Source organism: Podarcis gaigeae (assembly GCF_964106915.1).
Source record: "Podarcis gaigeae genome assembly, chromosome: 11".
NCBI classification, from domain to species: Eukaryota; Metazoa; Chordata; class Lepidosauria; order Squamata; family Lacertidae; genus Podarcis; species Podarcis gaigeae.
The window spans coordinates 48,321,302-48,333,788 of NC_139687.1; the positions used below are offsets into that span (position 1 = coordinate 48,321,302).

The window sequence follows — 12,487 nt, forward strand, 5'->3', positions numbered from 1 at the left end:
TGTGCATTCAGACACCTCTTAGCAGTTTCTGACATCAAGGAGCAGTTTTTCATCTATGGATATAATTGGACACCTGTCTGAGTTCAGATGGCAGACCGAATCTTTCAAAACTGCAGATTTTGATTTTTGTTTTGTTTGTTTCTTGGAATTCCCGGACAAAACTGAGTACAAGGCTGCTAGTACAAGTGTATTAGACAAAAATAAGAGGCAGATTTTTAAAAAAGGAAAAAAAAAAAGAAACTGTTTATTTGCGGAATGAAACGTTTGTAAAATTACATACAAAGGACAATCACTAAGCTATAGTGTACAATTTCCAATGTTCCACAATGATAATCGTAATAAATACACATAACAAAACAAGGTAAAAGCTAAGGTTTTTGTCAGGCAACCTACAAAATGGTTCCTCAAGTTTTATACTTGGCAGCATTTCTTGGCATATTTTAGACCTGTTATTTTTTTAAATCTTTTTGTAAGTACTGCAGCAAAACTTTCACATTTCTTTGGAACGTTTAAAAAAAGTTATCTAACTATGAAATATTGTCCAAATTAATAGGTATTAGTTAAACCAAGGAGACTCAAATAATAATAATATTAATAATATAAAGACCCAGGAGATCCTATGTTCTTAATCCATTTAAATTTGGCTGCTGTATAAAATGGTAGGCTACTTTTTAATGCAGCCTTGAGTCCCTAGGTGCTGGAAGACTACAACCCTCATTATCCACAGCTAATATGGCAAGGATTGTGGATGATGGGAATTGTAGTCCAACCACACCTGTAGCCCCAGGGAAGGCTAATTTAGCACACGATAAATGTGGTAGTCCCTCAGGCACTGAGTAAATTGCCTACCTATAGACTTCACTTATTGAAGAGCTCTAGGAATTTCTGCAGCAGACGATAGGAGTAAAACCATGCTGTAAGTTGAAGACACATGACAATCAAAATGGTTATTCCCTTTAGGTACAATGTAAGTTGCTTAGGCTTCTGGGTCTCTCTGACACACAAAACCGCTGTTGCAGCACACATATGGTATTCCCAATTCTTCTTAAAGGCTTTAAAGTAGGCCCCCCTGATTCTTATAGGAGTGCTCTTGCAAACTGATTTAAAACCTGAAAAAGTGCTATCGCACCTGGCTATTTATGTGCAAGTCTCCAACAACAACAAAATCCCCCAGAAAGCTGCAATTCTCATGGCAGGCTGGGAGATGCCAAAGCAGTCATGCTGGTTTAAGCCTGGTTTTGAAAGCAGTTTACAACATAAATCTGGTGTGAAAATGGGCTGGTGAAATAGGATAATCATACAGTATACTTTAATAATCAAGAGAGACACACACTCTATTGCTGGACCCATTCTATCCATACCTGAGTGTATATCACATACAGAGTTATAAGTGTTATCTTATTCTGCTAAAGGATTTGTAGGCATGAAAGCAATTTGCAGGAGCACTCCTATGTCATACAGATGTTACTGCTCTTGAAAAACGCAAGGCTTCTCTGTGCTTCTTGGCGTTACAACATTTGGCAAGAAAGCTAGTAATTCCTCTTTTGTACGGTATTTGGGCAGTTCTGCTTCAACAGAGCCTTTTCCCAGGGGACTGGGATACCTCTGCTGCATTTTACAACAGCTGGGCGAAGGGGGAGAGAGACGGAGAAAAAGGCCACCGCCTAAATCGTTTGGTATTAAAGGCTACTGCAGAAAAACAGAAAGAAGTAGTAGTGTTAAATAGGCAAATGGCTTTAATTACAAAAAGACATTTCTAAATTTGAGGGCCAGTAAAAATATATTGTAGAGGAGATATTTTACAAAAGTGAGGTTAGGAACTGTGAGACAACAGTGCTCACTGTAAACATCATGAGTTCATTCGGATCCCTTGTTTGTAGTTTGGAACGCTGTGTTTTCTTCCTCCTGAGCTCCATAGCCAATAGCACTGCAAGGATTTGCATAGATAGCTTGACCTACTGTTTGATAAAGAAACTGGGGTTTTAGCAGAATTAGCTGTGTTCAAAATTCATTAACCTGCAAGTTTATGCTTTACGTTATCGAGTTAGTACACATCACTGGTCTTGTAGTATGTACAGGCTGTGGGCCCTGTCTTATCAAGGAGGCTCCCCCTGCCACACCTTTCAATTAACAAGGCCAAAGGAATTTCAAAATCCGAGTTGCATCTACTGTTATCCTGGACGTTAGAGGGTCTTAAAACCTATGAACTGGTTTGTTTCCCCCTCTTTAGATAACCAAGAACTGAAAAATCCATCGCTTCCCCCACCTCCAGAAGATGCACTTATTCATATCCAAAATGCAACACTGCAAGCCGAAACTTCCAACAGCTTGCACCAAAGGAAGCACTGAGCCACTTTCTAATACTGTAGGTCAGACTTTGACCACCCCTGATTTAAAGTAATGGCAATTTACAGAGAGTTGTACGTTTCTGTTCCAATACACAAAAATAGCACTCTGGGAACTTACGGTTGGGGGCAAGGGGAAGACATGACAACACATTAGCTCATAATACATAAAAATAAAGAAATAAGAGTGGCAGAGACATGTGACAGCTCCCTCCTGGGGTTGGGGGGGGGGTGCCAATCAAATCTCATTTTAAGGCGAGTCTCAATCTCTAGAGCAGCACCATTAGGGATCGGCAAAAATCGTTTCACTTTTCTTTTGCGATTGACTCTTGCACATTGTTAAGATCTGTTTGAGCACTTTCTGGACGTCCTCATCCATTTGGCCCTAGAAAGAAACGGAGGATAAAAATATATTAGCGGCCTGTTCATAACATCAGGGGTGGGGGAGCAGGCTGGGAAAGGATGACTTTAAGAGGTGCTCGTGACATGTGCCATGTTACAAGACACCCTCACTCACACAGAAGGGAATGCCTTCAAGAGGTTGCACTGGCTGGAGTGTATGCACACACTACCTATTTGCTTTAGTAATATACAGATATAATCTACTGAGTTCTTTGAGCAGGTGAGGGCAATGAAGGCTCTCTTACCTGCACAGCATACAGCAGATGTGTCCTGTAAACAGAGACTATCTCCTGGTGTTGCTTCTTTGTTTCCTGTAAACAAAGGTAGAGAGTGAACACGCAGGTACTCTTATCACACACTGCATTGTTAAAGGAGTGGGGGGTTAGTTTTAGGGCAAAGGGGTGCTGGTTGCTGTAATCCAGAACACAGCGTTGATTCACAGCTGTTCAAGTGGTGGCAAACTTTTGCGTCCAAACCGGTGGGATAAAATACACTTTGTGTGGCGATAGCTCTATGGTCCCTTCTCTATCGCAAATGGTACAGCTGTTTCCCCTTCTGAAGCTGCCCTTAGGCTTGGTGTTTTAGAATACAAATCCCATAAACAGTAACAAGCAGGGATGTGCTGCTAGGAGTTGTAGTTCAATGCATCTGGAGGGTACCAGATTTTCAAAGGCTGCCACAGCTACGCTCTGCTCCTACAAAGGGTTCCAAACTTACCTAAGCAATGGTGCTAGAAATTTCTAAGGGAAAGTAGACGGTGAAGCAGCTCCATCCATCCCATTCCATTCCTCTGCTGCAAAACATCCTCATCTAAGGGATATCACACTACTACAACACAATACAGGGATTTGGCCCAGTATACTTGAAGGAGCATCTGCACCCCTCATTGTTCAGCCCAGACACTGAGGTCCAGCTTCTGGCACCTGCCCTGTGGCACGCCCTCCCATCAGATGTCAAGGAAATAAACAACTATCTGACTTTTAGAAGACATCAGAAGGCAGCCCAGTTTTTAATGTTTGCTGTTTTACTGTGGTTTTATAATTGTTGGAAGCCGCCCAGAGTGCCTGGGACAACCCAGTCAGATAGGCAGCAAACACACAAACACACACAGTTTGACCACTCTGTATATCTATTTACTATACTTTCCCCCCACTTTTCTCCAAGGAGCTCAAGGTGGAGTACAAGGTCAGCTCTCTTTTTACCTTCACAAGTAGATTGGGCTGACTGAGCATTTCTGGCCCATCCTCACTAAGTGAACTTCATGGCTGCCTTATCTGAACCTGGGTCTCCCAAGTCTTAGTCCAGCACTCTTAACCACGACACCACATTGCCTCTCTAGAGCAAACTCTACATATGGACCCCATGCACTCCTGGTGTGATTTCCTTGCCTCTAATCCACCAAGTTGGGTATCAAGGCAGGAACCCAGCACAAGAGAAGGAAACTGCAGTAGCAGCAGCAACAGTAACTCAATACTTCTGTTGTAAATTGTTTCAATTAGATAGGGGGCCAGTGTGGGGCGGAGGCTTAATGTCCTAGATATTGTTCGGTGTTTCTCAAACTGGGGTACCCAGCTGTTGTCGGACTACAACTCCCATCATCCCTGCCCACTGGTCCTGCTAACTAGGGATGATGGGAATTGTAGTCCAACAACAGCTGGGGACCCAAGCTTGAGAAACACTGTTGTGCAGTGGTTACGAGTGTTGGACTAGGGCTTGTGAGACCATGGTTCAAATCCCCACTCAGCTATGAAGCTCATGGGGGGACCTTGGGTCAATCACAGCCTCTGAGCCTGATCTACCTCACAGGGATGTTGTGTGGATTAAATGAGGAGTCGGGGCACAGTGGGGGACCATTTGTGCCACCTTGAGCTCCTTGGAGAAGTGGGATATAAATGCAATGAACAAATAAGCTTAGAATATTCCCTGAAATGCTGCTTGCTCAGAGAACACATGAAACCTTATGGAATCTGGCAGTCGTGCCATGAAACAACACCACATTCTACTGCAGATATAGTAACCAGGGTCTACTATGCACTCACACTCAATTTACATTGCTATAATGGGTCTACATTCTCAGAAATGTACTCCAAAAATGATACATACAAGTGATTATTTTTTTGGGGTGGGGATACAACGAGGGTGAAACCTCTGCATCACTTTGAACGACTAAAAAAATAGTAACACCCACCCCTCATCTCCTGTCAAACCTTGGCAAATGCAGAGAGCTACTTATTTGCACAATTACATAATCTATAAACTTACAGTCAGCTGGTTCTGTAGTTGCTTGACTTGTTGTTGCAACAGCTCCAGCTGTTGGCTTTGTCTCTTGGGTGTGCCAGTTGAGTAGGAAAGTTGGGACAGGCTGTTCAGTGCTTCCTTCAATTTACTAACTTCCTTTGTCATGTCCATTATCTGGTATGGGAGGAAAGAACAGAGGACAGCATGCTAAAGGATGGAAGAAAACACAAGTTCCCAAAAGCATTTGGCTGAGAGAACATACTTAATACCAACCATAGGTTTGTTTGTTGCTTCAACCCTGGTACAGTGGTGCCCCGCAATACGAATGCCTCGCAAGACGAAAAACCCGCTAGACGAAAGGGTTTTCCGTTTTTCGATGCGCTTCGCAAGACGAATTTCCCTATGGGCTTGCTTCGCAAGACGAAAATGTCTTGCGAGTCTTGCGATTTTTTTCGCTCCCCCCCCCTTTTTCTAAGCCGCTAATAGCCTTTTAGCCGCTAAGCCGCTAATAGCGCTAATCCGCTAATAGGATTGCTTCGCAAGACGAAAAAACCGCTAGACGAAGAGACTCGCAGAACGGATTATTTTCGTCTTGCGAGGCACCACTGTAAATGATTTCAAACATGCAGTGAAACTGGTTAGACCAACTCATGCTTGGAGTAGACCCCTTGAAATCAAGGGAATTAAGCCCACTGACTTCAATGAGTCTACTCCACACTGAATATTTTGCCTTTTACTCAGGTTCGTGGGCTTTAGTCTTTTAGCCTCAGTTTGCCTTCTGTGAATAGGGTGCTTTGTGACCAACTACACAGCACCACAAGTATGAGTGGGCATACCTCTGCATGGCAACTGTTTTTGATCTATGACGCTTTCTTATTGTTCCAAATGTGCTCACCCCACCCCCAAAAAGACTGAGGATCTACCAACCTTCCTATCTTTATCCTCTTCTAGTTTCGAGGAACTCTCAGAGGCCTTTTTCATTTCAAGCAGCTCTTCTTGAGCTTGATGGTACTGATGAAGCAGTCTTTTGACTTCCTGTTCCTTGGCTTCCAGGAGAGTCCGGAGGCTCTCTTTCTCCCCTTTCACTTGTGAGATTTCCTTCCTCAAATGAGCAAGATCTGCAGACAGGTTTTCCCTCTCTTTTGTCAAGTCCTTCACTTTGGACAGCATGGAGTTGACTTCTCCCTCTGAAGTAGATCGCAGCTCTTCATACAATGCCCTGGGCACCATAGCTTCGCACACAGCGGCTTCTTCTTCCAAGAGCTCCCTCTGCAGTCGCTGCACCTCGCTTTCCTTGTGCAGAATCTGCATTTTGAGCTCGCCGATTTCTTCTTCCATTTCCTTCAGCGAAGCCCTGAGAGCAGTGACCACCTGGAGATGTTCCGTTATGGAGACAGAGTTCTTCTTCTGGGAATCAACCAGGTTCTGGAGCTGGGTTGCTTCACTCAACACTTTCGCATACTGGGCCTTCATTTCCAACAGGGCGCCCTCGGCTTGCTCTCTCTGCAAGACGGTGACCTCCATCAGCTTCTCGTGTTCCTCCAGAGGGATGCATCCTGAATCGGCATCCTCTGCAACACCTCTTTTCTTGCAATCTTCAAGTTCTGCCTGGGCTTCTTTGTACAGCTGGGAGAGTTTGCTGACCTGCCTGTTCAACTCCGTGATCATTTGGTTCTTTGCATCTCTCACCTCCTCAGCTTCCTCACCATGCCCAAACTCCATCTGACATCTCAGCTTCTCTTGGAGCTTCCTGATCTCCTCCTGTCCCTCCTTGTACCTCTCAATCAGAAGCGCCTTCTCTTGGTTGATGTTCTCAATAACCAAGCAATAGGAGCTCCTCATCTCCTCGCATTCTTCTGCTGACATCGTGCCGGCCGCATCCCTCTCTCTCTCCGCCAGCTTCTCCTCCAGCTCCCTCACTTTCGCTCGGAGCCTCTCGCCCTCTTCTTGTGCCTTCTGCAGTTCTTCCTTCAGCGCCTCAACTTCCTCGCACGTGGCTCTGAGCTCCTGCAGGTCCGCCTCTTTGCTTTCGGAAGCCACCAGGCCTAGCTTCATCTGCCTCTGAACGTGCAGGACTTCCTTCATCGCTTCTTCGTACTTGCTTTGGGTTTCTCTCAGTTTCTGGTTGAGGTCGGAGCCATTTTCGGAAATGTCAGAGCTGTTCAGCAAGCAAAGGGTATCCAGTGTTCCGGACTGAAGCTGCGTCTCCAAATGCCGCCTCTTCGCTTCTGAGCTGTCCAGCCTCTTTTGCACCTCCTTTAAGTTGTCTTGCAGCTGTCTGATTTTCACTTCGTTACTGCTCGCCTCTTCCTGAGCTTGTGCTAAGCTCGGCGAAGAGCAGCTGATCTCCTGAGCCGCTGCTGCCGAGCTCTCACTTAGCCTGTCCGTTGAGTGATCAAACTCCGCACAGGTGGAACGAGAAGAATCCAGTGTTGCATCCAGGTCTTCTGTCTTGAGTGCGCGTGCCTGTAGAGACAGCAGATGGCAGTATTTAAACAACTACTTTTTTTTTTGTAAACTCTTATCGTCTTTTCTCATAATAACTTATCCTTTTTGCAGAGATTCGAGAAATAGAGAGGGCTGCAACAGGAACAAATTAACAGAACGAAATAAGATTGCATGCATGCATCGATTTCCAGGAGAGCACTTGCATCTTTCAAAGATCGCAGATTTGATTCCAATGTCATATAATGAATTCCAAACCCTCCTCCCTCATCTCTCAAGCAAAGCCCTCTTTGGGTATTCTTTTCTCCATGCAATTAACATGAACACTGTACAGAGAGAAAGCAGGGCTGTCAGGCATGCATTTTATGCTGTGAACTGCCCTGAGATCTATGGATGAAGGGCGGCATACATATTTAATAAATAAAAATAATTGGGGCATGTCTACATGGGGGAGATCTGCATGAGCTGGAGCCTTCTGCAAACATGCCCGCAATGTGTTATTGTTCAGTGCCATGGATGGTGCTAATACATACCTGTAATTTTTCCTGCAGTTTCTTATTATGCAAGGTCAAAGATGCAATTTTTGCTTGTAACAGTAAAAGCAAGTCTTGCTGGTCTGTTTCTGAACTTACATCCAATAAACTATCAGCACCTTTAAAAAGTGAAACGGAAGGGGGGGGAGGGAATACAATACAATTTATCATTCTAGGCTTTCAGTCAACACATGGTTAAGAAAATCTGGAAATGGAAGGGAAGTGGGGGGGGGGACACAAAAAAAGAAAGCAAAGGAATGTCTCTACTTGCTAGTCGCTTTTTTGTGAACTAGCCTGCAAATTTTCAAGTTAACTATTGGACTAGGGATGGAGAACCTTTTCCCATTCTCTTGTGGTATTCTGTTATGGGTTACATGCTGGCTGTGGGTGGGGCTCCCCCTTCTCCCTCCCTGCCCAACAGTTGCTACTGAAAAGGATCTCTTGCAGAGAATGAGCTACAGGCTCACAGCTGTGTCATTCTAGGTCTTCTATGGTGAAAATCCCATGGACAATGGAAGTTAGCCTGGTAAATCAGTTTCAGACCAGAACAGCCAATAATACCTCCAGAGATGTGCACCTGATTGTGGAGGCGCTTGTCTATGGAAACTTACGACTCTTGTGCCAAAGGACACACTGATTGAGTGATTGATTGATCAAACAAACAAACAAACAAACAAACAAACAAACAAACACAAACATCTTTGACACTGAGAAGGTCACCTGTGTCAAGCAACTTATGAATTTTAAAGTAAATGTTATTTATCCACCTGCTTGGGAAAACATTGGGGCATGAAATTGCTGGGTAGGGGTTGGTGGTTGGCACTGGATGGAGTTGCTTGGCTGCTGTTTTGTTTATGCTGGGGATGATCTTAAATGGAGGTTTTTAACATTGTTAACTGCCTGGAGCCTTTGGTAAAGGCAAGCATAAATATTTTAAATAAATGGCGTTTCTACCCCCTCCTTCTTCCAAGGAACTCAGGATGTTTGATCCTGACACCAATCCTGTAATCTTGGTTAGAATATGAGTGTGTGCATGAATGGCTGGGTCCAATGCCCCTAATAGTTAGGGGCAGGTGTTCCAAGCGGGACCCCCCCCCCGGGCCAAAAAAAATTGCTACTTTTGTACATACTACACTATGCGTAGATTTTTAGAAAGATGGCGGAGCCTCCTTCCATGGAAATTTCAAGGCAAGGTGGGTCAAGACGTTGCCAAGCATGCTTGAAAAACAATGGGGCAGTGAATTTTACAATCCTAGCATAACAACTCATGATGCCAAATGGCAACTTTCTATGAGAGAAGGCACCTTTTTTTGGTTGGTAGGTTGTTTGGTGTGGGTGAGTAAAGAAGGAGAAAGTGACAGGCCAGCCAAAACATCTGTCTTACACCATACCTGCAGTACTATCGCTCATCCCATCCTTGCCATCAGAGTGAATGGCACTGATATCTTCCTGCTGAAATGCAAAATACGTAAACATTTGTTTAAAGAGAGTGCTAACAACATGGCACTCTTCATCAAAAAGCACAAATACTTGCACATCAAAATCCCGTCCCCCTGTGAAGTAACGGCCAATGCATTTTAGTCAGGAACTGTCACAACTGGAGCTTTTCCAGCTTTTGTGATAGTTAAAAGGCAGGTGTTTGATTAAAAGCAAGCAAATACAATTGCCCGTCAAATGTGAACTTAATGGGATGTATTCAACTGAATTCAACTGTACACCCACCATTGGCCCTAAGTTAGTCATGCGTATTAGTTTCAATAGTTATCCTGAACACCTGATGCTCAGGGCATTGAAACTAGCCTGGTGGAACATGAGCAGCCAGTGCAGATGTTTCAGCAGAGGTATCCCATGCTATTGGCTGCCTGCCTCCATCAACAGTCTAGTGGTGACATTCTGCACCAGCTGGAGTTTCCAGACCAGGCCCAAGGGCAGCCCCACATAGAACGCATTGCAGTAGTGCAGTCTGGAGGTTACCAATGTTTGGATTACAGCAGCCAGGTTAATCCCAATCCAGAAATGGACGTAAAATGTACTCTTTGTCCCTAGCTGACAAAAGGCACGTTTATTGCTTAAACAACTGGTATGTTCTCTGGTTTCAAGAAAACCACTGGCAGCCTAACAACCCAGGATGCTAAACGGATCACTTGGAAGCAACACAATTGTCTTTTCTTAAACAACAGTACTTTTAGGGGAGAGGCTTATTCTTTTATTTTTGTCAGGACCATACGATGGGGGGAAAGAGGGAAACCTCCCCCTGCTGATGTGCTGCAGCCCTAGTCTTGACTGCCTCCCCACAGCTGATACAACAACAACAACAACAACTTTTATTTGTATCCCACCCTTCCCGGCCGAGACTGGGCTCAGGGCGCCTAACATCAAATATATAACATTGGTGTAAAATCAAACAATAATTAAATTACCTCCTAAAAACAAGTCAGGATCAAATTAAAATCTAATTAGATGGCTTTCCGCAGGATTAGGGTTGGGAACAGTAAATGTTCATCAGGCCCAACTGTTTACGCTGTTCTTATATGGGCCTGTGAGAATGCTGGGAGGCCTCTTTCATACTAGTTCTTACACAAAAAGTGAAGGGGAGTCAGGCTGAGCTCTGACCAAAGGCCTGGCGGAACAACTCCATCTTACAGGCCCTGCGGAAAGATGTCAAAGACATCAAAAAAGCAAGACGCGACTCCCAACAATACATTTCACATCGCAACCCCCCGGGTTTTACCTATTTCCAGCTACATTTCCATTTGGAGAGGTCACAGTTGTGAAGCTTTGCCCTCCTTCCTTGGGGTGATGAAATCTTTTTGTGCCCTTAAGCAACTCACTACAAACACACAGGGTTTACATTTAACCAGAAGCAAGAGTTGAAAAATGGAGTATACCTTGGATCCGTGCTCAGCAAATGAAGACTGGCCTTTCCCAGACACTGGGGTTGAAGTTGTTGAATGTGGAGAGGACAGGTCGCTAAGCTGCAAAAGATGAATGCATTTCAGAGACACAAACTGCCTCTTGCTAGCAGAAGTCATGGCTCTCTTGTTAGTTCAATACAAGCAAGACAACACAGAAGTTGTCTTTAGCCAGCGGCAGCCATGCAGTCAGACAATCGCCCAAGCAGCGGCTCAGTTTAATATTAAATTTCTTGTTAAGACGCTACGAGCTCCTCATGTGCAAAGCTGGTTTGCATCCGTCCAGGGGGAATCTTAAAGCCGATTGTTAAAAAGCAAGACTGTCACAGAGTTTAATGCATGTAGCACCTTTATAAGCCCCACCGCTCTAAACTTAGGATCTGGTCATATTCCCAACGGCCCTCCTGCAAAGCGTAACCAAGATGGGCTTTCAAACAACAGACCGTCCTATTTCTATCCTTATGAGAATTCGCCCATGATACATGAGACGCGCATTTTTAAAAAAGGATTTGCACAAAGCAAATTTAACCAGCTCTATTCCCGACAGGACATTCCTCACCCGCCCAGCCCCGTCTAGACATTGCAAATGTGTTCAAGTTGGACTTAAGCTCTTTTACCTGGAGAGGACTGACAGGAGGTGGTGGTGGGGCTTTGCGTTTTTTTGGAGTTCCACTTCTTTCAGAACTTAATCTACAGACTTGGTCATGCTGGAAGTGTCACAGGCCAGAAAAGGGAGGTCTGTTAGTTTGGTTAGTAAGGTCTGCGTTAAAAAAAAAGTTCTTCTTCTTTTCTTTTAAGGTACAAGAGATTTTTAATTTTTTAAAAGCACATTCATGCCTGAACTCATTCAAAGGTACTTGCAGGGATATTGCACATGCGCAACCCTAAGCTCACCATGCCCCATTTTGCAACATGCTTCATTATATTAGATGGAGTGAATAAAGTGAACCCTTTCCCATGGAGCAGTGATCTCAAAATGCACTGCTCTTCACAGCCTCAAGCAATTTGCTAACATTTCTCCTAAACGCCTTTCTTTTCCTCCAGGGAGAGAGAGTTTTCCTTTTCGTTTACTTCTATTCCAGGGTCACTCGTGCTCATAAATTGCTCAGAGCAGTGGCAAGGAATCTGTCACCCTCCAAATGTGGGACTACAACTCCCATCAGCCCCAGCAGGCATGGCCCAAAGGTCAGGGATGATGGGAGTCACTGTCCCTGGTTTAGGGGCCTTTTAGACCTGCCCCCAAACTGTTTTTTTGCAACAAGTAAACACCCTGTGAATGTCAAAATCATCTGCACCAGCCACTTTCCTTCTCTGCTTCTTGATTTGCCTTCATGTCACCCAGATCATCACCCAGATCATCTGTAACTGCTGAAATCCATAAAAGGGGAATTCACACTTGGGTCCAACTGGCTGCTCAGATGAACATCCCCTTTCCCCTCCCTTATTATAGAAGCTGTACATGACCACTGAAGCAACTCTGCCACTTTCTTCATGCTTACTCTTGCCAGGCAATTCCTTAAAACCAGTAAGACTCAGTCAGCTATTTCAAGGCATCAGGAGGCCACACTGAGCTTGTTTGGATAAAACAGTAAACTATGGTTTGGCATTACAT

The 12,487-nt window shown here is 44.4% G+C and overlaps 1 protein-coding gene across 10 annotated transcripts in view; it reads right to left on the reverse strand.

The window, feature by feature from the left end:
• Positions 1 to 212: 212 nt before the first annotated feature.
• Positions 213 to 12,487, reverse strand: part of RAI14 (retinoic acid induced 14) — a 100,148-nt gene continuing 87,873 nt past the window's right edge. For 3 of the 10 annotated variants that reach the window (XR_014556172.1, XR_014556173.1, XR_014556174.1), the window contains exons 11-18: positions 10,852 to 10,938; positions 9,355 to 9,415; positions 7,964 to 8,082; positions 5,913 to 7,451; positions 5,010 to 5,159; positions 2,993 to 3,058; positions 1,381 to 2,730; positions 213 to 1,307 (exon numbers count right to left, since the gene is read on the reverse strand). Coding sequence is in view for 6 of the 10 variants with exons in the window: in XM_083702650.1 (XP_083558776.1) it covers positions 2,629 to 2,730; positions 2,993 to 3,058; positions 5,010 to 5,159; positions 5,913 to 7,451; positions 7,964 to 8,082; positions 9,355 to 9,415; positions 10,852 to 10,938; positions 11,493 to 11,582 (2,214 nt within the window). In the remaining 4 variants the exon portion in view is untranslated. Of the gene's footprint in view, positions 2,731 to 2,992; positions 3,059 to 5,009; positions 5,160 to 5,912; positions 7,452 to 7,963; positions 8,083 to 9,354; positions 9,416 to 10,851; positions 10,939 to 11,492; positions 11,583 to 12,487 lie in introns of all 10 variants that reach the window. The other 7 variants (XM_083702650.1, XM_083702651.1, XM_083702652.1 and 4 more) reach the window with 3 other exon arrangements.